The following is a 24,963-nucleotide window of genomic DNA, read 5'->3' as shown; positions in this document are numbered from 1 at the left end:
ATGCGCTAGGCACGCTGGGAAGTGTGGTTTCCGGGAAGTCGCCCGGCGGCCAGAGGAACGGACGCAAGATGGCGCCCCAGTGTCGCGGCCGGTTTTGAGCTGCCAGGTTTCCCCCAACATCCCTTCCTGGGGCCCTTTCTGGGCGCTGCCGGGTGAGAAAGACTGCGGACGCCTGAAAGATAGTTTCTCTTGGCAGCCGCGGTTCTGAGGCGTCTGGGGTGCTGGGTGAAGAGGCGGGGTCGCGGTCTCCTGGGCGCGGGTTCAGCTTTGCCGTTTCAAAACTTGTCCTGACGAGGGTACGCTCTGGCTCGTGACTCGTCCCAGCCCCGGCTGAGCCGGGCGGCACGGAGGGAGAATGTTGTGGAGATGGGAGCTGGCCCAGAAGGGATGGGCTGCCCAAGGGACGCTAGCTCATTGTCGCACTGGTGTTCCAGTCGGGGCTAGGCGAGCGCTCCGGCTCTTGGGAGGCTCCTGTATCAGGTGCGAGTTGAACTGCGAGTCCGTGAGCAGGGGTCCTCCTGACCATCCCTCCGGCTTCCCGGCCCACGGCGCGTCTTGAGCAGAATTGTGAACTCGGTACATTGATGGCCCTGGAACCACCCTTTCCATTCCCGAATTAGGCCTTCGGACTGAGATCTAGAAATCTAAGATCTAATTCAGGCTTTATCGGAGGCCTAGTTACTTCCTTGGGCTTCGGTTTCCCTATTTCTAAAACAGTTGTAATTGTAAAGTCTCCCCTTTTTACTCTGAGAGTGTTGCAAGTTTCATAGGAGATGATCGATATGCAGGCTGGACAGTCCTTTAAGAACCTAAGCAGGCATTCCTATTCGCTGTAAATTAGTGCCACTTCTTGGAAGGAAACTAGGCAATGCCTTTTAGAATTTAAAATGCACATCGCTTTTGCTTTAGCAATTCTAGAAGTACGTCCTACAGATTTAGTGGCTGGCTGTGTGTGCACAAGAAAGTATATACAAGGGTATTTAAGCATTATTTGAAATGGGAAAAAAAAACATAAATGTTCATCAGTAGATAACCACTTAAATAATGATTCCATAAAAGAGAATATGTGTGGTTATTTTAAAAATTAGGCAGAGCTTTCTGTACTGATGTGCAACTCTTTGTGATATGAAATTTTTTTTCAAAGTGCATAATAGTATGTTAATACGTTATAATTTGTTTTTAAAAATACACAAATACATTTTATGACATAAGCATGGAATGTCTTTGGAGGGACTCAGAAGAAGCTGGTAACAATGGTTGCCTGTGAAGGATTAGAAGACAAGATAGGGGGGAAACACTTTTCATTTTGTATCTTTTTTTTTAAACTACTATATTTTTTGCACCTTTAGCAATTTGTGTGAGTTGCTATACCTATAGTTCTTAATCACTTGCCTGCATTTTTGATGCAAATAATTTCCCCTCCAGTTTTTGTTTCTCCATGTGCTAAATTTCAGTCTTCTGTAGATTCTGCAGTCCCACAGCTCTGAGTTCATGACTGGATCCTGCCTGCCCAGCTGCACAGACTGCAGGAGGGCGGGGTCTGGCCTTGGCTTTCCTCCTGACGTTGTCACCCCTACCTTCCTCCGCCCTGCCTAGGACTACTGAAAGAGCAGTCTGAGTGGGACTCATGGTTGGCTGTAGATGGCAGGCAGCCCCTCCCTGCTGAGCAGGATGGGCAAGCCAAGTGAATGAAGAATCAGATCTAGCTTCTCTGTACCCCACCTTGTGACCCTAGGCCTGCTACACACAGGTCAAATGATTCGTCATCTAGAGAGCATGCTGAGGCTGAATTCTGTCAATGTCCAGATGATGTATATTGTTAAAATATGGGAGGGAAAGCCTAGGGATTTCCTGGTCTAATCCTTTTGTTTTACAGAAACAGTGACTTAAGGTGAAGTAACTTGTAAGCGATAACGCTGAGGCTGGAACTCAAGTCTCCTGCTCCTCCATCCACTAGGGTTAGAGCAGTGCTGGGGGTCCTAGTAGGGTCTGGGTGAGAGATTCACTCCTAAAACTGGACACAGGGTCTCAATCAACAAGAATGTTTGCTGCCAGCTCCTGCTTTTGAGGCCTGCTTTCAGGGAAAGAGTTTCACCCACCCACTCCCCCACCCTCAAACAAACTAGAGTGTTAACAGGGCAGAGAACATGATCTTGGGAAGAGGGGAGAGAGTGACAAAGATGGACTCATTTACCCTTCTTGAACACTGTACCTGAGCAGAAGAAACCCTAGACAGAGGCGGGGGCCCACTGAAGGTCCTTCTTCCCTGGCAATGATAGGCTGGCTTGGAAAATCAGGCTCTTTTGCATTGCAGCAGGAAGGACATTCTTAGGACCCAAAGTGTGCTCAAGAACTAGCATCAGGTGTCCAAAAGGAGCCTTCGCTTCTGGGACAGGCTTGGTCCTGTACAGGTAGGCACTGGCACCTTCCATTTCCTCATGGGTAACTCCCTTCTGCTGCCCCAGCAGAGCCAAGCACCTGCTGCCTCATGTAGACTTGTTCCCCTGCCAACCTGCCTAAGCGGGGCACGTGCAGCAAGCATTTGCCCAGGCCCCGCCCCAGGAGCTGAGGGAGACAGCACTGGCCTCCCCTCTTCGCTTCCCCATTCTTCCTCCCACCCCACCCCAAACATACCAGTCCCCCAAAGAGGCCTGTCACAAGATACCTGGGAACTATGAGGAGACTGGAAGGGGTAAGAAGAAGCCAAACTCCTTGTGTAACCAGAGGAAAAACTGGACAGGCAGGCTTTATCATTAAATCGAAATAATGTGAAAATGTTTTTTATTTCTAAGTAAAAAGCCAGATATTATTAAGACTATGAAAAACTGGCCAGAGGCCATGAAGCACAAACAGAAGATTCTCTTTGGCGTAGTGCCCTGTGACCCAGTGCAGTGCTGCTGGTGGTGCTGGAGCAGCAGTGAAAGACTCAGCCTGGTTCTGGGGTGTTCAAGGGAGGCCGGACTGCCAGCTCCATCAGAAGAGTCTGGCTTCAGGCTCTTCACAACCTCCTGGGCCTTTGGGGGCCACTGGTTCTCTGGCCTGACAGGCCCCAGGAATGAATTGGGGGGGGTAGGTGACATGAGGCAGACAGGACTGGGTGAGGGAGGGAGCATGAGCCTTTCTGCCCTGGGAAACTGTTTTTTTATTCCGTGGCTGCAAGTGAGTGTTTCAGGCAGCAGCTGAGAATAAAGCTAGGGTACTGTGACCCCAAAGGCACCTTCAGTCTGTCTACCATATCCCCAAATACAGAGAAAATCTTGAGCCCTTGGACAGGTGGACGTGGGTCTGAGACTTAAGGCTGAGGGGCTGAGGCTGAAGTGGTGGGAGTTTGGGGCCTTCTGGGGAGGAACTAAGAGGAAGAGGATTGTGGACAGGTTGACAGGATTGAGTGCTCGTCCCAGGAGCTGTGTTCAGGCACCTCTGTTTGTGTCTAGGGGAACATGGGCACGTGTGAGGGCTCAGGCCTCGCCCTCCTCCCCACTGCTATCCACACTGGCCTGCCTCCCCACCTTCTGGAGCCTGGGTTTGGAGGAACAGCCAGCCTCCCCCTGCTCCTGGAAGGCCCTGGTCCGGCTGGCCACCAAGGCGGCGCTGTTGAGGGCAACCACAGACTGGCGGGACTTCAGGGCAGGCCAAGGCCCCCGGCAGGCCTGCTGGCCCCTCTTGGCCATTGAGAGCTGAGGGAAGGGCTGTGGAGGGTCTTCATCTGAAGACTCTTTTGAAGAGAAAACCTGGAAGGGTGAGGATATAAAGAAGACTCATGGAGAAGTCTTTCCCGGGTGGGTACTTAGAGCACAGAGCCTAGAAAAGGGTAGGTGCTGAAAGTTTGTTGAATGAATACAGGAAAACTGAGCTACTCACAGGTCAGATTTTCCTAGAAAGGAAGACAGCACCCTAGCCCTACTATCCCTGCTCCTCAGCTCTCACCATTTGCAGCTTCCTTCTGGTCCCCAGAAGCCCTCCTTAGCTCCCCTGCACATGCTGTGTCCCTGAGGCCCTCTCCTCCTCCTCTTGCTCGCTCTGGTTTGAACAGTCATTCCTCTGAGCCGCAAGTGAAATATCTGCCAGGCGCCGGGCTCTGAGCTGGGTGCCAAGTGAAGAACACCCATATCCATCCATCCATCCATCCGTTCCTCCCTATCCTTCTACACCTAGTGCCACCTCCTCCAGGAAGCCTCTCCCAAATGTTCCCGCCCTCTGTAAGATGAGCTCTCCTTCCTCTGGGTTAGCCACCTTGGCCTCAAGTCACATTGTGGGGCCTGGCTTCCTAAGGCCAAGGCCAGCTTCTGGTCTTATACTTGTGCCCTACAGCACTCAGCCCAGAGAGGGTGCTCAACTACTCAGCCAGTGCTTTGCTGTGTGAGTGCTATGACCCCTCTGCACTCCATCCTTCGGTGGGTTGCTCCTCAGACTTGGGAGGGGTTGCAGAGATCATTTTATCCACCTCCTTCTCGGGGCAGCAATTGGTTGTGCAGCTCCCGGCCTGGGAAGGATGCTCATTCCATAGCTGAGTGGCCTTGCGCCTTAGGAAGTAAGTCCTTTCATCAGGCTGAGAGCTGCCTGCAGCCACCAGATGTCCCTGGTCCCATGACTGCTCTCCAGCTCCCATGAAGGGCACGCTTGCCTGCTTGTCCTCACCGGGTCTCCTCAGCTACTCTGATGGGATGAAAGGGAGCTGCCCACAGTGTGGTCCCCATGCTTAGGTGCCTCCAGCTCAGGGCCGAGTTGAGTACTAGTCCTGATCTTTCTCCATCCTTCTGCCATCTGTCACTTCCTTCTTTTTGGCCCCCACCCTACTTCAGCCTTGGATCCTTCCTTAGCCCCAGCCTCACCTCTGGGAGGTCATCAGCCTCTGAGGTGCTTTCTGTCTCCGAGGAGGGCTCCAGGAGGCTGATGGACCTCATGATCCCACGGAGGTTGATACGTGGCCGTGGCCCAGGCTCTTCTTTTGAGGCTGCCTGGCTCTCCTCCAGCCCTCCAACCTTCACCTCCCCACTGTCTCCTGGTTCTGGTGGAAGAGGTGGGAATGGTGTAGAGACCTCGGGGGCCAGGGGCTCCTCTGGGGAGGCCCCACCCACTTTCTGCTCCCAGACATGGCTCTGCCGGCTGTGAAGAAGTGGCCATGAGTCAGCTTTAAGTGACCCAGCAGCCACCCCTCCCACCTGGTCCCCCACTCAGGACCTAGCAGTCAGGATGCCCTGGTACGTCTGCAGCTGGCGCAGGAAGCCAGGGTTGGGGCGGACGATGGGCCGGAGCTCCTGCACGTGGTGCAGGGCCTGCTCCAGGCTCCAGCCATACTGCTTCATGGCGTAAGCTATCACCGTGGCAGCCGAGCGGCTGACGCCCATCTTGCAGTGGACCAGCACGCGGGTGCCCTGTGCTCTGTGGAGGCAGAACAGAGTCAGCTTTCCCCTTCCCCACCGCCTCGCTGTGAGAGGCCCTGCAGCATGGGGGAAGGCAGGGAGTGGGCTCACCTCCCAGAGCAGAAGAGAAAGGAAGTAAGGACGCTGAGGACCAGAAAAGCTGACGGCAGAGCAAGGCAGGAGGAGGGCAGGGGACCTGGGCCGCAGGAAGCTGAGGCGGGGTGGGCGGTGGGGTGGGACAGCCCAACCTTGCAGCCTCCACGAAGCGGTGCGTCTCCTTCCAGTGGGGCAGCAGCTGGGCGGACTCCTCGTCCCAGAGGCGCACGTTGTGATATGTGAAGCGCTCAGGGTAGAAGTTGTCAATCTCTCGAGCCATGTTCAAGATGTGGCTCACCCTGCAGCATGGGGTATGAGGCCAGGCTGACGTGCCCTGGGCATCAGCCCCGTTGGCCAGTGGACCCAGTAGACCCTGGGTGTTTCTCTCTCGTTTTCTTGGTTCTGAGGGTTGGGTAGGGGCAGCAGAGTGGAAGGAAGAGATGACTGTGACCCTGAGCAAATTGTTTTACCCCGCTGGGCTTGGGTTCCCCCTGAGACCGGGTCATTGCTGGTCTGCCTGCAACTCGAGCCCTTCTCTCTTTCTCAGAAGGCAGTCAGAGAACAGCGTTTGAGCCAAGCTGAGATTGGGTAGATCTGCAGCAGCTGGTGACAAGGGTCGCAGCAGGTTTCCCAGAAGCCCGTGGTGGACCAAATGACAGGAACTGTTGAGAGCAGGCAACCACATCCCCCTGGGAGATGGGCCCTTCCTTCTCCCCTAGACGTGGTCATGCAGAGGGGAGCTTTTCTGCTTCACAGCTTGGGGAGGGAGAAGAGGGAACCAGGGAGCCTCCAGCAGACCAGGACGGCTGCTGTTCCCTTGACCAGGCCTGAGCCCTTTCAAGGGGAACAGCCCCAGGGTTGGAAGCAGAGCTAGCTGCCACTGAGAGGGGTCTGGGGGTTTCTGGACAGGATTCCTCATGGGGGAGGCCAGGCTAAGGGAAAAGACAGGGTGGGCAGTCCTGAGGGGGCTCAGAACCTACCTGTTTCTCTGCAGCTCCTCCAGGTTCGCTGCATTCCACTCTGAGCCCTGTGAACAGGGAGACAGCATCATTTGCCCTGTCCCCCTGCTGCCGTGGTCTGCATTTCCCACTCCTCAGCGTGCAGCTCACCAGGTAAAGGTGGGGGAAGATGCGGGATGCCCGGTCTTGCTGGGCCATGAGCAGCAGCATCTGGTTGTCAATGAAGTCGCGGTACTGCTGGAGAGGGCATCCCAGGCGCAGCTCCAGGGCCTGGCGGATCTGCACGCAGCAGGGTGAGGAAGGGCTGGGGGCGCCCTGCAAGGTTCCTGATGCCCCACCCTTCCCTCTGTGGCCTCAGGGGACTATTCTCTGTCCCATCCAGGCAGAGAAGCTGAGGCCAGGCATCTGAGAATGGCTCAGACAGGAGAAAAGCTTAAGTGGGGAGGCTCAGAGGACGCTCTGGCCTCCAGCCGGAGGCCCCCTAGCAGGGCCCAGCTCCTTCCCTGGTCCCTGGCACCCTGCCCACCTCTTTGGAAGTGATGCTCTCCAGGTCACTGGTGTCCAACACCTCCCACAGCTCAGCCCGGATCGCCTGCTCCATCTGCTCCTGTTCTGAGGGGCTGGGAACCAAGCCCGTCAATCTAGGGACCCCTTCCCAGCTCCGCCACATACCTCCCCCTTTCCTCTCCTCCCTGTACTGACCGGCCGGGCTCAGCGCTAGGAGGCCGCAGAGACTCCAGGTCGGCCATGGCCATCCACTCGTTGAGGCAGCTCTGGTCAGAGCTCAGTCTGTCCTGGTAGTAGCTGGCCCAGGTGAGGGCACTGCCCCCTGGCACAAGACCACTGCCCAGAGCCGCCTCACATGCCTGGTGCAACACCTGGAGTGTGGCCCTGGGACAGAGAAGAGGCTGGGTCACACTGTCCTCCCTACTGCCCCTGCCCAGACTCTGCAGCCGTCTTCGAGACCCAGACCTTACCACATGGTCTGGATGGAGATCGGCTTGAAGATCCGACTCTGCCCGCCAGACGTCACACTGAAGCCCCTGTGGGAGAGCAGGTGGGGTGTGGAGCCCAACTCCCTGAGAGGCCTACTCATTAGCCACCTCACAGGCTGGTCCTCAGAAGATGTGCACATCATTTGAGCTTCAAAATAAGCCCTGTTTGCCAGATATGGGGCAGCAGAGGCCCAGAGAAGTTAGGTGACTTGCCCAGGATCACACAGTGACTCTCAGGTAGAGCTGAGAGTAGGCTCAGCCTGGGGTCCTGCAGTTGCTCCCCAGTACCCACCACAGCCCCTACATACATCAAACTTGGTATTCCACCCTCTGGCCCCTCTTCTCTCTATTCCCCTCCCTCCAGTTGCCATCTCTTACCCATCTCCATCTAGATACACCTGGGTGTCACTCCACAGAGGCAAGACCAAGCCTAGGGTGCAGCTCGGGGAGCTGGCAGGGACAGAGGGAAAGCCGTTGTTCCCCAGCACCTCCCTCCCTTGCCCTCCTCCCTTCCTCTCCCTGCTCCCACCTGCTATCAGGGAAATCCACCCCCAGGAGGACTGTCTCCTCCTGGCTCAGATGTTCTCTTGTGGAAACTACCAGCAGGTAGCGGAGCCGAGGGGGCCGGGCTGCCTCCAGCTGCGCTGCCTGGGGAAGACGGGAAGGGAGAAGCCCAGGGTCACAGTGGCCCAGAGGACCCTGCTCCCCTCACCCCGAACTCCATCCAGGCCTAGAACAGACCTGCAACCTGCTCCCTCCACACCCATCCCTCTCCTCCCAGATACCAGATCGGTGGTTACAGTCTACTGGTTCTCAACTTTTGCCACATTTTTTTAAGTTGGGTTTTTTTTTTAATACAATCATCACTTTTTTCTTCTCTTCCTTTTTTTTTTTTTTTTTTGGTTGGAGGGTGGTAGCTAGGTTTATTTGTTTATTTATTTTAATGGAGGTCCTGGGGCTTGAACTCAGGACCTTGTGCATGCTAGGCAGGCACTCTCCCACCCCTGGTTCCCAACTTTTGGATTTCATGGTCCAACAAAAAGTTTAAAAAGATTTTTCTCAAAGGGGATGTATGTGGGAAAAAGGGGAGAATGGGCATGACAGACTGCCCGTTTTTTGCTTCTGCCCAGGAAGGAAGTTTAAAAAACACCTTTCCACTTGCCATTACCATAATTTAATCGAAGAAATGTTTCTCACCAAAGAAATATTAAGGATACAGTCTCACAATAAAGGCTGGTGCTTCCATGGAACAAATTCCATTTTATGAAAGACTGACTGCATCTTGTTTTTCCTATTTGCTGCAGAAAGTGAGAGGTTCCACAGGCATCTGGGGACTGGTCCTCACTTTCCCACCTGTGTCCCCTCCCCACATGGGTTCCTCTTAGCACACCAGCCCCCAGCGGGTGCTCAGAATGTCCCCTGAACAGCAGTCCGTTTGTGGGCAAACCACATAGTCAGGAGGGTCTTGTACTGGTTGAATAGAAACTCTCCTCTGGGTAATTCTGGCCCCACAGGCTCACATAGGACAAACATCCCCATCATTTCCCATCCCTCCAGAGAACTGAAGACATTACCTTGTCCTATTGAAACAACTCTATGTGAAAGAGTCTTTGGGGTTTGGGTAACCTCTGTGCTCCCCAGGGTGCCCCCAGCCCTCCTACCACTGCTCCCCAAAGACACACACTGACTCCATTCTATTCTCTCCTCCCACCTGAGGGGTGGCTCATTTCCCTCTCAGAGGGCCAGAGGGCTCTGGATGGGCCCCTCACCAGGCGGATGTCATCCTGCGGCCTCAGCAGCTCCACCATGAGGTGCAGGTGCTGACTCTGCTCCTGCTTCCTGGGACTCTGGGGCACATGTCCATCATCTGTCTGGTCCCTGTGGGGCTGCTCTTCCTGCGGCGGTTCCGCTACTGGCTCAGGGCTGGCCTTGGCTGCGTCTCCATTGTCCTCTCCATCCTGCAGTCCTAGGACAGCCCCACGGAGTACTGCAAAGCTCTGCCTGGCAGGGGGGCAGGGAAACCGTTATGGTCCATTGTACCCCTTAGGACAGGTATGTGTGAGGATCACCTGGAGGGCTTGTTAAAACAGGTGTTGGACCTCATTCCCAGAAAGTCAGTGGGTCAGGAGTGGAGGCTTCAGAATGTGCATTTCTAGCCATTTCCCAAGTAATGCTGCCATGACACTTGGGGAACCACTCACTGCCTTGGAGGCTCTTAAGCCTCTAGCCCATCTATTCTTATCTGAGGAAGGGCAGGGGTGGCTTCCTTTCCCTTCCCACCTGCCTAACTCAAGAGATGCTGTGAACTTGGTGGGGACTCAGGAGTCCTCAGGCCCCATTGTCCCATCCTACCCTTTGAGTCATGACCCCTGGCTGGAGCCAGGTCCAGGACAGTGGGTCAAAGAGCTCCAACTGACCAGAGGGAAGATGAGAGCAAAAGCGGCCAGTTGTGCCCACCAGCTGTGCCCACTGTTAACACTGCCCCACATTCAGTGGGTCCTTTGGCTTTGGCTGTGAGTCCTCCAGGATGGCAGTGGCCAAACCTGGCAGCTGGATGGAGATGTCTGTGTTGGGGGGAGGTGCTCACCTTCGCTGGAGCCGGCTTCTGCGCTTGAAAGCCTGGTCCTGCCGAGAAAACAGCCCTCAGGGCAGAGTGAAGGGGGAGGGAAGAAGGACTCTCCTCTTCCCTCTTTCAGGGCTCCTGGTTGGGGGGTGGGTAGGGCTGCGCCTCCCTCCTCCACAGTGGGGAATGGAACCAGAAAAGGTGTCAGATCCCTTTCCCACTCCAGTCTACTCTTCACCCCAGGGCACTGGGGGAACCCGGGGCTAGGTCTCCGTTGGCAGCCGGCAGTAAGGGGTGGGGGTGCTACTGGGGATGTCTGAGGGTATGGCCCAGATCTGGGCCTGGGAAGGGGGTAGGGCCTCCGGCGGGGTAGGGCCTCCAGGAGACTGGACTGGCGCTCAGGATTCCGGATCTTGCCTTGGTCCGAGTTCCTGGGAGCCTAAAAATTTCCCCCAAACCCTTCCAGTCTGAGACTTGAAGTCCCTCTCTGCACACCCCCAGACTTGAGGGGAGGCTGTCCGTGGGCAGCCCGCACTCCCCCAGCCAACTGGTAGCCAACTGCGTGGGTAGAACCACAGCAAAGCCAGACTCACCGTGGGCCCCACAGGCGTGGACTGGCCGCTGGCCGGGGGCGAACGGCTTACTGTGACCAGGGCCATGGGCCAGGCCGGGGGCACCTGGGCCGGCACCGGGCACTGCGCCCTCCCTCAACCCCACGGACAGTCCCAGCTCCGGAGGACCAGGAAGGAGAGAGTCTGGAGCCACCAGGGCCTGGCACCTCCTCGGGGACGGCCCTTAAAGGGCCAGATACCCGTCCAACCCAGCCTGCGGAGCCCGCACCGAGCGGCGGCCGCCCCGCCCTTCTCTTCTCGACCGGTTGGGCCCGTCTGGCCCCCGCCCCACAAAACACGTTGGGGGCGGGGTCGGAGGGCGGAGCGCAGGTGCAGAGCCCGGCAGAGGGAAGGAGCAGCCTACTTTGTATTCCGGGTTGGGTTCGGGCCCTCCTCCCAGGAGGAACCCCTGCCCCTGTCCTCCCTGCTCCGCCCAGTTAGGTCACTTGAGATCTAATCTGGGCCTCAACCGTTCTGTTACCCAGCAGAGATGGGACCTAGGGAGGTAGGTTTGGGGACAAGGTCTTGGAAAGGACCAGAAGCAGTGGATCTTAAGTGGGGGGCACCCCAAACTTATTTCTCCTTGCTGATGGGCCCTTATGCTTCCACTCTCTGCATGAATCACTGAGAGATACGCAAAGCTTCAGGGGAAATCAGGTGGCATTTAGAACTAACCCATGATGCTCACAGGGGTCCTCAGGGCCACCTTGCAAGTGAGCAGAGCAGGGCTGAGCAGGTTCACAGCTCAGGTAGAGGGACATGACTTGCCAAAAGTCACTCCAACAGAACCTGCCAGAGTCAGGGCAGGAACCCAGGCCTGGGGTGCAGAGGCTCCTCCAAGCCAGCTGGATAGTCTGGAGGCCCAGCCTATCCCTCTCCCTAACATGAGCATGGGTGGGGTTCCAGGAAAGCCAGACTGTGTGGCAGGAGGAACCCAGGTCTCCAGTAAGTGGGCCAGGGTCAAGGGAATTGATGTTCATGGAACACCTACTCTGTAAGGGCACTTGACAGCTGTCAGCTCATTTTCCCCTCCCATCAGCTCTGGGGGTGGGAGGCGGTCTCATTTATAGGTGAGGAAACAGGCTCAGAGAGGCTAAGGGAGCCTGGGCCACGATTCAAACCCAGGTCTAAGGCCACTGCCCACGGTGTCTCCCCTCAGTGTCTCCTATGCCTCTCCCCTCCTCCCCGAATGAGCAGAGCAAGCCTGCTGCTGAGGGTCTCTTTATTTCCACCTCGGTCTCCAAAGAAAGCCCACCCCTGGGGCTCCAGGCCCCAAGCTCAGCAGCAGAGTGTTTATAAATAAATAAGTTACAAAAGTGAGTGGTGGAGCACCCCAGACAGCCCTCCCAGGGGCTAGGGGCTCAGTGCTCTGTGAGTGAGAGCTGCAGGATCCGCTGTAAGTCTTCCTCCTCCTGCTGCCCCTGCCGCTCCCGCTCCTCCTGCTCCTGAGAAGACAGCTCCAGGGCCAGGCGAAGCTGCTCCTCAAAGCTGGGGGAAGCCGGGACAGGGGGCGTCCTGTGACCCCTGGGCTCTGTGGACATCCGCAGGCTTTCCTGGAGGGCCCTTCCAGGCAAAGCATGAGAAGAGAGCAGACTGTGAGTGCTCAGGCTGGGGGAGGAAGCCAAGGGCTGGGTGGTTATGGAGGCCGAGGATGAGGACAGGGTGGCTGGGACCTGAAGACCAGAGAGGAGAGACAGGCCAGGCCCCATCTCCCCATCCCTCATGCCTCATTCACTGGTGGGCAGCACCAAAGATTGTGGGTGGCCCTGAAGAGGGTATGGGTCCTGGGACCAGCACCTCCCTGCTACCTACCACCACCAGCCAAGAACCCCTTGGCTGTCAGGGTCCTTGAGGCAGGGCAGGGCTGAGGCGTGGACCTGGTAGGTCCTCGAGGGCCTCACCGCTCCAGCTGAAGCTGCTCCTCGTAGGCTGCGGGGGCCTGGGGAGGGTGGGTGCCAGGCCGGGTGTTGGTCAGGGCTTCCCAGACAGTCACCTGCAGCAGCCAGAGCCCCTAGCTGTCACTTCTGCTACCCCGGCCCACACCCAGGGCCCAGTCCCGGCCCGCACCCCACCTGCTCCGCCTCCGTGCCCGCCTCCAGCAGGCTCTGCTGGATGGCAAACTGCAGCAGATCGTCGTCCTCGTCACGAAGGGGCTCACTGCGCTCTGCACCCAGCACGCTGTACCCCTCGGGCACCTCAAATACGGCAGGGTCCACCTCACAGGGGAAGGGGCTCCCTGGGCACCGCAGAGGGGTCATGTCAGCCCCCAGTGTCCAGGGACCAGCGAGCCGCACAGCCTGGCGCCCGCCCACAACAATACCTGAAGCCGGGATGGCAGAGCTGGGCGCCGGCACCCACACTGAGCTCAGCGGCTCGTCACAGCCACACAGGTTGCTGAAGGTGATGCGGGCATTGAGCACGTGGAAAAGGGGGATCTCTGCAAAGGGAGGGTCAAGCCTGAGCCAGCCCTGCAGCCCACACCCTCCCTGCTCCCCAGGAGCTGCCAGAGGCCCTCCTGCCACCCAGCCCACCCTCTCACCAATCTTGACCGGGAAGCCAGGGGGGAGGCGCAGGGTGATGAAGTCACGCAGTTTAGCAAAGTGAGCATTGCTGATGGCCATCAGGTCGATGATGGGCGTCACCTGGTCACTCAGGGAGAGTGGGTGCTCCTCGCTCAGCCACAGTGTTGCCTTGAACCTGCCCAGCCGACCGCAGAACGTGGGTCAAGGAACCTCTGCTAAGGCCCACCTCCTCTGGACACCTGCCTTTATGCATGCTCTCCACCTGGCCTGGGGTACCCTCTTCTCTGCTCAGCTGTCCCAGCCTGCCTCCCCCAGGAGCAGATGTCCTTCTGGCCCTATAGCTTGAGCTGCCCCTAGAGCCTGGGCTCAGGCTAGGCTTCAAGTGCTTTGTGCCAGTTCAGCTCTTCAGGATGAGGAGGGCAGGGCCGAGTTCTTGGCTTCAGTCTGGCCTCTTCCACAGCCCTGTCCTCCTCAGCACAGCCAACTAGCACCTCACACTTTGCCAGACTTTTGGGTCCAGCACAGCCCACAGTTCGGGACTACTGGCGTTCCATCCCAGTCCCACCACTGCATGGCTGAGGGAGTCCGTGTGAAGTTCCTGGGACGGTACCAGGCCCATCATAAGGGCTGAGTGTCACAGCTCATCAGAGCCTCACAGCACCTTTGTGAGCAGGCGGCCAAATGCAGCTGTTCTCATTTTACTGAGGAGACTAGACTCTCAGAAGGGAAGATGTTTCCTCAGCCACAAAGCCAGGTGTTAGAGCTCTGTGCCCTGCCCTCCCAGTTCTGCCACAAGCTGGCCCCCAGCAGGTGCTCATTAAGTTGAATAGAAACCCATATATGCGGGTGCTGCTGCCCATTCATTCACCAAGAAGAGTGTCTTCTGAGCCAAGCCCCAAGCTGGGTGCTGAGGACCATGGCTAAGGCAGACCTGGCTCCTGCCCACAAGGAGTAAAGTCTAGAAGGAAGCCGTCTAGGTGAGTGAGCCCCCCACCCCAGGGGACCTCATGTGTGACAGGAGTTTGCAAGTGCTCAAGGGAACCAGGTGGGGTCCCTGTCCCTGAAGGAAGCCCCCAGCCAGCCCCCAGACCTCACCTCTGCACTTTGCTGGACATTTCAATGGGGCGACCGATGTTCCTTGACTCCAGGCTGAAGTTGGGGTCAAAGTATTCGTTGGGGGAAATGGCTGTGGGGTTTGTGGAGCTGGCTGCCTGATGCACAGAAGCCTAGGTGGACCCCAGGACCAGGCTTAGCACTCAGGAGGCACCCGCCTGGCCCCACCCAGTGGCCCCCAGCCAGCCGGCCCCAGCCCCGCCCCCAGCCCCGGCTCACCCCATTGTGGGAGGAGTGCTGCTGGGCCATCCCAAGGAAGGACTGGAATGGAGTCTTCCCCCCTAAGGAGAAGGGGTGGGAGCCCATGAGGGAAATTTGGGCCACTGACCCAGACTGCCCACACCTACCCTCCACCCTGGGTGCCTCCTGTGTGGTGGGAGGCAGAGCAGATGGGAACAGGGAAGCCTCCCAGCTTGTCCCAGATACTCTGGCCCTGACCACAGACCCAGGTGACCCCACCATGTGGTGTGACTGGGCAGCAGGCAGGCGCACCTGGGTTTACCTTTGCTCTTCGACTTGTCCTGATCAGAGAGGTGCTCCGTGCGTGTGCGTGTCACCAGCTCCACATTGGTGGCACTGTACACCTGGGGAGCAGGGGGGACACAGGGGAAGCTGGGGGCTCAGGGCCTGTTCCCCACACTCAGCCTCACCAGGAAAGGACCCAAGTCCTCCTGTTCCCAGGGAGAGACGAGATCTTGCTCCCCACAGTGGAAGTGGCGGGGTCTGAACCCCGGGGAAAATCCTCCTCGCTTCATCTCAGTAATCTGGGTAGGGGCCCGGGCTGTGGGTGATCCTTGCGTGCTCAGCAGGGGCTGGGTACTCCGGCCGCACGGAGTTCCCGTGGCCACAAAGGCTTCCAGAGCCCACGGGCTACTCTGTCTCTCCCTCCACATGGGGTGGGTGTGGAGAAAGAGTGGAGTTCCTGGGCCTCGTCTCCTACCCCAGCCCCCACCACTAGCCTCTCCTGCCTTGGCCTCGTAGCCGCTAACGGTTTCCATCTTCTCAGACCGCCAGCCCCAGATACCACATTTGTTCCTGAAACAGACCAAACAGGAGCTCATGAGGACCCATACCCTCAACTCTGGTCAAAATCTTCCCTTTCAAAAACCCCCTCTAATTAGCCTTCCCTCTGAAACACACAGAGGGGACCTGAAGATCCTCTGGACAGCTGGGGACAGTGGAACAGAGGACCGAGGACTAAGATGTACTGGGGATTAGCATTAACTTTTGCTAGGTGTGATAATGGTGGGTTTAAAAACATCCTTATCTGTTAAAGTCACATGCAGAAGCATTTACTGTTTTTTTCTTTTTTTGAGGAGGGGGTAATTAGATTTACTTATGTATTTATTTAATTTATTTTTTTACCGGAGGCACTGGGGATTGAACCTAGGACCTCGTGCATGACAAGCACACACTCTACCACTGAGCTAGACCCTCCCCCCAGCATTTACTGTTGAAATGATATGATATCTAGGATGTGCTTTAAAATAGTCCAGGGAAAAAGCAAAAAGAACAAAAATGGGGAAGGATAGACTCAACAAGACTAGCAAAATGCTGATAAATGTTAAAGTTGGGTGATGAGTACATTATACTATTTTCTCTTCTTTGATGTATGCTTGAAATTTTCTATAATGAAAATTTAAAATTAAAAGTATGTCTGATTCAACAATAATAATTCGAGACTTCAGTACCCTACCTTCAATAATGGAGAGAAGGAGTAGACAAGATCAACAAGGAAACAGAAGACTTGAACATCACTATAAACGAGACTTGATAGGCTTCTTTAGAACACTCCACCAAAAGACAACAGAATACACATTCTGCTTAAGTGCACGTGGAACATTCTTCAGGACAGACCATGTGCTAGGCCATAAAAGAAACCTCAATAAACTTGAAAGAATAGAAATCATACAAAGTATGTTCTCCAATCACAACTGAATGAAGTTAGAATCAGTAACAAAAAAAAGACTTGGGAAACTCAAAAATGTGTGGAAAGCAAACAACACACTCCTAAATAACCAATAGATCAGATAATAAATCAAAAGCAAAATCAGAAGATACTTTTGGATGAATGGAAATGAAGACACATCATACCAAAACTTACAGGGTGAGGAGGGTATAGTTCAGTGGTAGAGTGTGTGCTTAGCATGCATGAGGTCTTGGGTTCAATCCCCAGTACTTCCATTAAATAAATAAAAACCTAATTACCTCCCCTACCCCCAAAACAAACACACAAAAAAGAATTCTTTAAATAAAAGAATATAAATAAACAAATGGAAATTTAAAATCTCTTTAAAAAATTTATGGGATACAGCTAAAGCAATGTGTTTAGAGAAAAATTTATAGCTGTCAATAACTATATTAAGAAAGAGGAAAGACCTTAAATCAATAACCTAAATTTCTATATTAAGACAATGGGAAAAGAGCAAACTAAACCCACAGCAAGCAGAAGGAAGGAAGTAATAAACACTAGAGTGAAAATTGATGAAACAGAATAGAAAAATAGGGAAAATCTATTAAATTAAAAGCTGGTTCTTTGAAAAGATCAGAACAGAAAGATCTGAAACATTTGAACAGAATTGACAAGCCTTTAGCTATTGGCCAAGAAAAGAGAGAAGACACAATTACCAGAATCAGAAATGGAAGAGGGTCATTACTACTAATATAATAAAAATTAAAAAAGATTATAAATAAAGGAACATGATAAATAATCATACCTCAACAAATTAGATAATTTAGATGAAATGGATAAATTCTAGAGAGACAAAGTACCAACATTAACTCAGCAAGTAGATAATCAAATCAATTTGTAACAAGAGAGTGAAGTAGTAAGAACAAACAAACATACAAACAAAAAATCCAAACCAAAAAACCACCCACAAAAAAAAGCCCAGGCCCAGATGGCTTCACCAATGAATCACACCAGACTTTTAAAGAAGAATTAATACCAATTATTCACAAACTCTTGCAAAAAATAGATGAGAAGGTGACACTGCCTAACTCCTTCTGTGAGGCACTGCCCAGACACTGAAGCCAGAAACAGACATCACAAGAGAACTATAAACCAACATCTTTTATGACTGTGGTATCCTTTTTTTTTTTTAAATCTTTTTTCCATTGGGGGGGTAATTAGGTTTAGTTATTTATTTATTTAAATGAGGGTACTGGGGATTGAACTCAGGACCTCATGCATGCTAAGCATGTGCTCTACCACTAAGCTATGCCCTCCCCACTTCTTATGACTACAGACACAAAATACTAGCCAACCAAATCTAGCAACATATGTAAAGAATTATACACCACAACAAAGTCGAATTTATCCCAAGAATACCAGGTTGGTTCAACATCTGAAAATCAACTGATATAACACATGTCAATAGAATAAAAATTAAAGTCACATACGAGCATATCAATAGACACAGAAAAAGCATTTGACAAAATCCAAACCCTTTCATGATAAAAACACTCGACAAGCCAGGAATAGAAGGGAACTTCCTCAGTCTGACAAAGGGCACCCACAACTAACATCACACTTAATGGTGAAAGACCGAATGCTTTTCCCCTAAGGTCAGAAACAAGATAAAGATGTCTGCTCTCGCCACTTAACATTCAACATTCTACTGGAGGTTCCAGACAAAGCAATTAGGCAAGAAAAAGAAATGAAAGGTATCCAGATTGGAAAGGAAGAAGTAAAACTATGAACAGATGACATGATCTTACATATGAAAAATCATGAAGAATCCACTAAATACCCATTAGAACTAAAATCTGAGTTTGGCAAGGTTGCAGGATATAAGATCAATATACAAAAATCAATTGTATTTTTACAGGTTTGCAATGAACAATTCAAAAAAGTAATTAAGAAGACAATTGAATTCATAATAAATTTATCATAGGAAGTGTAAAACTTACTTTCTGAAAACTACAAAACATCACTTAAAAAATTAAAGATCTAAATAAATGGAAAGATATCTCACATTCATGGCAGAAGTCTTAACATAATTAAAATGGCAATACTCCCCAAACTGATTTACAGTTTCAACACAAACACTATCAGAATCCCACCTGAGTTCTTTGCAGAAACTGACAAGCTGAATCTGAAATTCATAAGAAATTGCAAGGGACTCAGAATATCTAAAATAATTTTGAGAAAGAAAAAGTCAGAAGACTCACACTTTCCAATTTCAAAAACTTACTACAAAGCAACGTGTGATTAAGACAGTGTGGTACTAGCACAAAGGTAGTCATATAAACCAATGGAATAGAACTGAGAGTCTAGAAGTAAAGCCATACATCTATGGTCAACTGATTTTCCACAAGGGTACCAAGACCACTTGATGGGAAAGAACAATCTTTTTAACAAATGGTGCTGGGGTAAGTGGATGGTCACATGCAAAAGAGTGAAGTTGAACCCTGACTTCCCATCACATACAAATATTAACTCAAAATGGATCAAAGAGCTCAATTTAAGAGCTAAAACTAGAAAATGTTCAGAAGAAAACAAAGGGGAAAATCTTCATGACTTTAGATTTGGCAAAGTATTGTTAGATACGACATTAAAAGCACAAGCAACAGAAGGAAAAATAGATAAACTGGACTTTGGGAAACTTAAAAACTTTTGTGTTTCAAAGGACACCATCAAGAAAGTGAAAAGAAATGAAAAAGAACACGAAAATGAATATATGTATGTACATGCATGACTGGAACATTGTGCTGTACACCAGAAGTGGACACATTATAACTGACTATACTTCATTTAAAAAAAAAATTACAGACAGTGAAAAGACAACCTAGAGAATGGGAGAAAATATTTGCAAACCATCTAGCTGATGAGGAATTTATATCCAGAATGTATAAGGAACTCTTATAACTCAATAATAAAAAGATAACCCAATTTTTCACACGGGCAAAGGATCTGAATAGATACTTCTCCAAAGAAGATACACAAATGGCCAATAAGCACATGAAAAGACGCTCAACATTATAAGCGAAATGTAAATCAAAACCACAATGTGATACCGCTTCACACCCACTAGGATGATTATAACCCCAAGATAAATAAATAAATGAACAGTAAATGTTGGTGAGGATGTGGAGAAACTTTCATATACTGCTGATGGGAATGTAAAATGCTGCATCTCCTTTCGTAAATAGACTGGCAGGTCCTCAAATAATTAAACATATGTGTTTAATTTCCACATGTTACCACATGACCTAGCAATTCCACTCCTAGATAAACAAATACCCAAGAGAAATGAAAACATAGGTCCACACAAAAACTTGTACACTAATGTTTAGAGCAGCATTATTCATAACAGTTAAAAGGTGGAAATAATCCTCATATCTGTCAATGGATGAATGAACAAACAAAATGTGGTCTATTCATACAATGGATTTGGCCATAAAAAGGAATAAAGTAGTTATACGCTACAACTTGGAAGAACCTTGAAAACATTACGCTAAGCAAAAGAGGCCAGTCACACAAGACCACATGTTGTATGATTCCATTCATATGAAAATCCAGAATAGGGAAATCTATAGAGACAGAAAGTAGATTAGTGGTTGCTTAGGGCTCGGGGGAGGGGATGGGAGAGGCGAGTTGATTGTTAAAGGGCACAGGGTTTTTGAGGTGACAAAAATGTTCTAAAATTGGACTGTGGTGCTGGTTACGTATCTGTAAATATACTAAAGCCCACTGAATTATACATTTTAAATAGGTGAACTGTATGGTGTATAAAATTATATCTCAATAAAGTTTTTTTTTAAGTATTTCTGAAGTCTGTTATTGGACCTGGGGCATATATTGTCAGAGGAATAATACCCTGGCCATCCTAAGCTACACACAAAGGACTATGGCCCAGACACAGCCGCACCACTGAGAAGCCAATACTGTTGCAGGCAGTTGTGCTGAACCACAACCTGAATCTTTGTTCTTACGGGAAAACATGTGAGGTCAGAAGTCAAGAAACTGGGGACACCCTGACCTAGCCTCCTCCCAGGAAGACAGCTGCCAGTGTAGACAGGCATGCAGGGCCTCAAAGGTGCCCAGGACTGGCAGGTGGTGGGAGAGACACTGGGTCTGAGTGACCCCCTCCCCCATAAGAGCAGCCTCTGTGAGTGGCTCCGCCTCCCAGAGGCCTGAACCAGAGTCTCAAGGGCACCACCCACAGTGTGGCCAGGCCCCAACCGACCTCTCGAAGGCCACATTGCGAGTATCCAGGTGAGTGGAGACGATAGGAGAGGTGAGGCGGCTGGCCACGTGCTCCTCACTGGGCCGCATGGCGGCCAGCAGTGCTTCTGGCTCGTGCAGGGTCAGCCCCAGCATCTCTGTGTGCACCACTTGCCGGTCGTGGTCAACTTCCATCACCAAGGCTCCTGCCTCTGCCAGCCGGCGGGGGGCATAAGGGGGACAAATCAGTGCCAGGCTCGGACAGCGGCAGGAGGGCTATTGTGGTGCCCTCTGCCACCTGCTGCTCAGGGTGAGGCCTCAGCCCCTGGTCTCCTCCACCCTACCTCCATTTCCACATCTGGAGAGAGACAAAGGACAGCACTGTCCTCACAAGCCACAGGAAAACCCAGGGCCCTGGTGTGCTGCGCGCTGCGGTGAGCCCACCACGCTCACCCTGGCCCTTGAAGATGAAGCTCCTCCGGCCACGCTGCCAGGTCATGTGCTCAAAGCCCAGGAGGCTGGTGTCCACCCGCAGGCTCTCACCCCGCTTCCACACACGGTACACATCACTTGGGCACATCTTAGACACGAGGGGCACTGCAGAGAACATGGAGGTCAAAAGGGTTCTTTCCCAAAGGCCCCAGTGCAGCCCCCTGGGAGCCATGAGGTCCCCACTCACCCCAGCTGGTGAACTCCCACTTCATCTCCACATAGAAATCGGGGGCCTGAGATAGACCAGAGCACCAGTCAGGGCCCTGCCTGGTGCTGGGGGCCAACAAGCCTAGGAAGCTCCTGGTCCGCAGGCCCCCTCCTGGGAGCCTAGCTCCTCGGCAAGTCTTGATGTGCCGCCACCCCAGACAAACCCCGCCCAGGAAAGGGTAAGCCAAGTGAGGCCTAAAAGGGTCTGTGCTACAAGCATCTGCAGGCCTGGGGGCCAGTCTCAACCTGGTCACTAGCTGGCTAGAGAGCCCTGGATCTTTTGCCCTCTCTAGGTCTGAGAGTCTTCATCTGAAAAGGGGACAAAATGAATTGCTCTTGGCCCGCCCCTGGGGTAGGGGGCTCTCCCTGCAGCCCCCCCCAACCAATGTGTCCCAGAAGGGTGGACAAGGCTCCAGGCCACAGCCACTAAATTGGAGGAAATCCTCCTTCCAGGAAATCTGCACTAACTGGGAGGCCCACAGTCTAAAAGCTCTGTTGAGATTTCTGGCACTAGAGGACCCCAGATGCTGGGAAAGGCCTTCCTCCCAAAGGGCCCACTCTCATTCATGAAGGCCTGTACTCTTTCCTATGTGACCCTGGGCTGCAGTTGAAAGAGAGGGACCTCACTGACATTGTGAGGAAAGCATGCTACACGGGCTGAGTGCCCTTGTAAGGCAAGGGCTGGCATGGGTGACCAGGGTGACCCCCACATACTCTGTCATGGTCCCCTCCATGGCGTGCCACCACCCCCCGTACTGGCCACACCTCTGTGCCTTGCTGTACCTGGCGGAGTTTGTTGAGCAATTCTGGAATGCCAGCCAGCCTCTGCGTGGCCCTCTGGTAGTCCCGATACTGGAGTACCAGCTGCACCATCTCAGGGTCCCCCGTGCTGACTGCCTCCTGGAGGACTGGGGGTACCGGGTTGCTGAGGGGAGTTCTCTAGGTGGCCCCAGACCTGGCTGCTCACTCCCATGCACCAACTCCCGCTGCTGCCAGCTTCAGGGGAGCCCCTTTGCCCTCTGCAGTACCTGCCCAGCCCTGGCAGCTCTCTTTGCCCACGTTGGCATTGTGTCGAAGGAGGACTCTCACGGACTCCAAGTTTCCCAGCGATACAGCCAGCTCCAGGGGGGTGCGCCCCCGAGGGTCTTCCTGTTCAATGTCATGCTGGAAAAGATGGGACATTCAGCACTGGGCAAGTAAGGAGAGGCCAAGGCAAGAAGGCCACTAGCATGAACAGGGTTGGGAGTCACTGCGGGAAATACGGACAGCAGACACCAGGCGATGGAAATGGCAGAGGGCGGCCTGCTGTCCTGAAAAGGGAGTGGAAGGGGCAGGTGGAAAGGGCCTGCCCATCTCTCCTGCCCCCTCTCTGCCAGGGACAGAGCTGGGGGTCTGGTGGTGGTGGTGCGTGGGGGTTCTGGTCACGTAGAGGTGCAGCTGCCGATGTCAAGAGTTTGGAATGGCCTGGGGACCAGAACTGGGCTGCTTTTCTCAGCCTGGCTCAGGCGTGGTGCGGGGCGAATTCTGAGGCTGGATGCAGGGTGAAGTAGGGAGACGGGCAGGGCAAGGCCCAGCGCTGGGAGCCAAGGCCAGAAGCACAAGCGCCAGGAGTAGGTGACCTGAGCTTCCGATCGAGCCGGGGAAGGGGAGCTGGGCAGGTGGCCCCCAGGATGGAGACCACAACTTGGGGTGAGGACCAGGACGCCGGCCCGGGTGCCTGGCGAGCCTCACCTGGCGGCTATGCAGCGCGGCCTCCAGTTCACGGTGCTGGTTCGCCCAGACGAGCCGGTGCAGCGGGAAGGTGGGGCCTGGGCCGGCCATTCTGGGCCTCAGCACCGCATTCCGGGTGGGTGGGTGGGCGCGACGGGGGCGGCCCGGCGCCGCCTCGGCTTCGGGCCTGGCGCAGCCCCCTCGCCTCCCGTCCGCGCTGCGCCGAAGCTGCGCCCCCCACTGCCCCTGTGCCCCCGCAGCAGTGGCGGCGGCGGCGGCGGAGGCGGAGGCGGTGGCACAAGCGACAGGGAGGGCGGGCCCGACGGGCGGGGCTGCGCCGGGGCGGGGCGGGGCGTCGGGCCGCGCGTCCCCTCGATTCCCTCAGCCGTGGAAACCGCAGCAGATCCCTGCGCGCCAGGGGCGGGCGGGGGCCGCTGCCCAGCCACCCTGGCAACCACACACGCCCGGGTAGAAGCCAGGACCTGGGTCTCCGCCCGAGTCTCAGCCGGGAAGAGTCTGTGGAGGCGGTCCGGAGGGCGGGGCCTGGCTGCAGCTCCGCCAGAGTCCTGCAGGGGGAGCCCCAGGCCCATCGCAGGCTCCTTGCGGGTCCGGAAGGGGAAGGAAGGAGTCCACGGACAGGGCTACTAGGCGAAGGGCGGGCGGGGCCGAGGTCCCCCGGGACGTGTGCGCGTGCATGTGCAGCAGGACGCGGTCCTGCTGCCCCTAGGTTACCCTGGTTTTCTCGGCAGCTCCGCCCATGCCCAGTCTTCTTACCTCAGGCTCCGCGGGTTATCGACCTTGCCTGTGTGTGCGGGTCGGGTGGGGAGTGCTGTCTTGCCTCCCCATCACCTCCGAGAATCCTGTAAATGCTGGCCAGCTTAGCATGGAGCACCTTCCTCAGGGACCTGGGCCAATGTGTGCTAGTGGCCAACTGTGGGCTGGACTCAGCCATGCGCGGTTAGGGGCGTGGGGGCAGTCGCCCCATAGGGCACTGGAGTCAGGAGTGGGAGTACTACGGAGAAGTGGGGGAGCAGGCCTGGCTAGCTTTGGACCTTCCTGGTGGAGGGCTGTTCACTGAGTGGCTGTTTTCACCCACCGCGTGCATCCCTTTTGCAGAGGCTGCACTTTGTTTCCAGTGTCAGGAGAGGAAGGAGAGTTTCGAAATCAGGGCCAGCCCCTCCACCCACACCGGAACCAGGGTGCAGGCCTCAGTTGGCTGAGCTCTGGTGTGGTTACCCTAGCCTTAGCCTGGGGTCTGGTCCTAGTTTTGGATGGTGAGGCAGCATCCAGGCTGGGCCAAGGCTGACCCTCGGTCTCAGTTTCCCTATTAGTACGCTGACCAGATGGTTTGACCTAGATGTTTGAGCTGAGTCTCTGGGCTAGGAGGCCCTGGCTGCCATTCTCACCCTGCCCCCTCATTGTGACCAGGTGGCTCCTGTGCTATCTGGGATCACTTTGCTACCCTGACCTGTGGGGTAGTCAGCTTATTTGTAATGTCCTTTGGTCTGTGGCACCTCAAAGGCCTCTGAATGTCCAGAACCCTAAAATCAGGCCCTGCTGGCTACTACTAGCTTTAGCCCTCTCTAGCCTCCACCTTCCTAAAAGGGGCTACCCCCTTCCCCAAGCCCTCTTCACCCCAAATGTAACAGGACTGTCTCAGGCCCAGCCTCTCCTGATTCTGCAGTAACTCCCCACTGGCTCTTGATTCCTAATTGTCTTCTCAACCCTTTCCCAGGGCCCCTTTTCTCCCTCCCTGACTCCCAAGTCAGGTTTCTCCCAGCTGAAGGCCTGTCTGTTCCCAGTGTCATCCTGGTGACATCTTCAGGACCAGATTTCAGCTCCTTCTGGGACACCTCTGTACCCTATGTCCCATGCAATCCATCAGCATGTCCTAAACCAGATCTGGCCACACTCACCCTCTTCCCTTCAGGCCAGCTCTGCTCCCTGGCTGTTGTGACTCTGAACAGTACCACAGACCTCCTGGTGTGCCTCTCTCATCCCCAAGTTCTGCCTTTTCCTGCCGGGCTCTGATCTTCTTCACACATCCTGCACATGGTAATCTAACTTGTTCTACTGGCAGCTCTCACCACCCAGTCCCTGTCCAGAGCCTCCAAGGACTCCCCAAAGGCCAATCCAAGTTCAGACTCCACGTCCACTCCCATC

At 53.9% G+C, this 24,963-nt stretch overlaps 2 protein-coding genes, 1 long non-coding RNA gene and 1 other non-coding gene across 9 annotated transcripts; 1 reads left to right on the top strand and 3 right to left on the bottom strand.

Annotated features, from left to right (window-relative positions):
• The first annotated feature begins 106 nt into the window (after positions 1 to 106).
• Positions 107 to 8,550, top strand: LOC140698841 (uncharacterized). The gene is made up of 2 exons (XR_012076834.1): positions 107 to 2,411; positions 6,007 to 8,550. It is a non-coding gene; the product is annotated as an uncharacterized lncRNA (long non-coding RNA).
• On the bottom strand, positions 2,765 to 10,878 carry SSH3 (slingshot protein phosphatase 3). Of its 3 annotated transcripts, none has more exons than XM_072970404.1 (14): positions 10,570 to 10,874; positions 10,001 to 10,038; positions 9,183 to 9,414; positions 7,943 to 8,061; positions 7,792 to 7,863; positions 7,396 to 7,461; positions 7,121 to 7,309; positions 6,945 to 7,038; positions 6,569 to 6,697; positions 6,440 to 6,486; positions 5,612 to 5,758; positions 5,182 to 5,382; positions 4,833 to 5,106; positions 2,765 to 3,731 (listed from the first exon to the last, which is right to left on the bottom strand). In XM_072970404.1, the coding sequence occupies exons 1-14, from the start codon at positions 10,633 to 10,635 to the stop codon at positions 3,459 to 3,461; spliced, it is 1,947 nt and encodes a 648-aa protein (XP_072826505.1). In that variant the 5' UTR covers positions 10,636 to 10,874; the 3' UTR covers positions 2,765 to 3,458. The 3 variants fall into 3 exon arrangements, with proteins under 3 accessions (XP_072826505.1, XP_072826506.1, XP_072826507.1); XM_072970405.1 differs by having other exon boundaries at positions 3,518 to 3,731; positions 4,833 to 5,008; positions 10,570 to 10,878; XM_072970406.1 differs by lacking the exon at positions 2,765 to 3,731 and having other exon boundaries at positions 4,882 to 5,008; positions 5,163 to 5,382; positions 10,570 to 10,878.
• Positions 10,879 to 11,865: 987 nt separating this feature from the next.
• On the bottom strand, positions 11,866 to 23,313 carry ANKRD13D (ankyrin repeat domain 13D). Of its 4 annotated transcripts, none has more exons than XM_072970407.1 (15): positions 22,822 to 23,312; positions 22,119 to 22,254; positions 21,874 to 21,998; positions 21,071 to 21,116; positions 20,845 to 20,988; positions 20,414 to 20,603; positions 15,191 to 15,257; positions 14,725 to 14,806; positions 14,442 to 14,503; positions 14,205 to 14,335; positions 13,127 to 13,284; positions 12,908 to 13,024; positions 12,660 to 12,823; positions 12,489 to 12,526; positions 11,866 to 12,150 (listed from the first exon to the last, which is right to left on the bottom strand). In XM_072970407.1, exons 1-15 carry the CDS (start codon positions 22,909 to 22,911, stop codon positions 11,949 to 11,951), a joined length of 1,752 nt encoding a protein of 583 aa, XP_072826508.1. In that variant the 5' UTR covers positions 22,912 to 23,312; the 3' UTR covers positions 11,866 to 11,948. The 4 variants fall into 4 exon arrangements, 3 of the variants coding, with proteins under 3 accessions (XP_072826508.1, XP_006210759.2, XP_015100311.3); XM_006210697.4 differs by having other exon boundaries at positions 12,489 to 12,580; positions 22,822 to 23,310; XM_015244825.3 differs by having other exon boundaries at positions 12,489 to 12,580; positions 12,660 to 13,024; positions 22,822 to 23,313.
• On the bottom strand, positions 15,588 to 15,660 carry TRNAD-GUC (transfer RNA aspartic acid (anticodon GUC)). The gene has a single exon. It is a non-coding gene; the product is annotated as a tRNA-Asp (tRNA).
• Positions 23,314 to 24,963: the final 1,650 nt, after the last annotated feature.

This window comes from Vicugna pacos, chromosome 10 (assembly GCF_048564905.1).
Source record: "Vicugna pacos chromosome 10, VicPac4, whole genome shotgun sequence".
Lineage (NCBI taxonomy): Eukaryota > Metazoa > Chordata > Mammalia > Artiodactyla > Camelidae > Vicugna > Vicugna pacos.
Note: the sequence above shows the minus strand (reverse complement) of the source record. Positions and strands in the feature narration are given on the sequence as shown.

Bases quoted from the DNA above. Each gene is read 5' to 3' on its own strand.
- SSH3 (XM_072970404.1), bottom strand. From the start codon at position 10,635: ATGGCCCTGGTCACAGTAAGCCGTTCGCCCCCGGCCAGCGGCCAGTCC. The intron at 6,487-6,568 runs GTGAGCTGCACG...CCCTGTTCACAG, and splicing joins TCTTCCCCCACCTTTACCTG to GGCTCAGAGTGGAATGCAGC. The intron at 5,383-5,611 runs GTTGGGCTGTCC...CTGCCTCCACAG, and splicing joins CGCTTCGTGGAGGCTGCAAG to AGCACAGGGCACCCGCGTGC.
- ANKRD13D (XM_015244825.3), bottom strand. From the start codon at position 22,911: ATGGCCGGCCCAGGCCCCACCTTCCCGCTGCACCGGCTCGTCTGGGCG. The intron at 21,999-22,118 runs GTACTGCAGAGG...CGGTACCCCCAG, and splicing joins GAGCTGCCAGGGCTGGGCAG to TCCTCCAGGAGGCAGTCAGC. The intron at 15,258-20,413 runs GTCGGTTGGGGC...GGTCTGTTTCAG, and splicing joins CGCAATGTGGCCTTCGAGAG to GAACAAATGTGGTATCTGGG.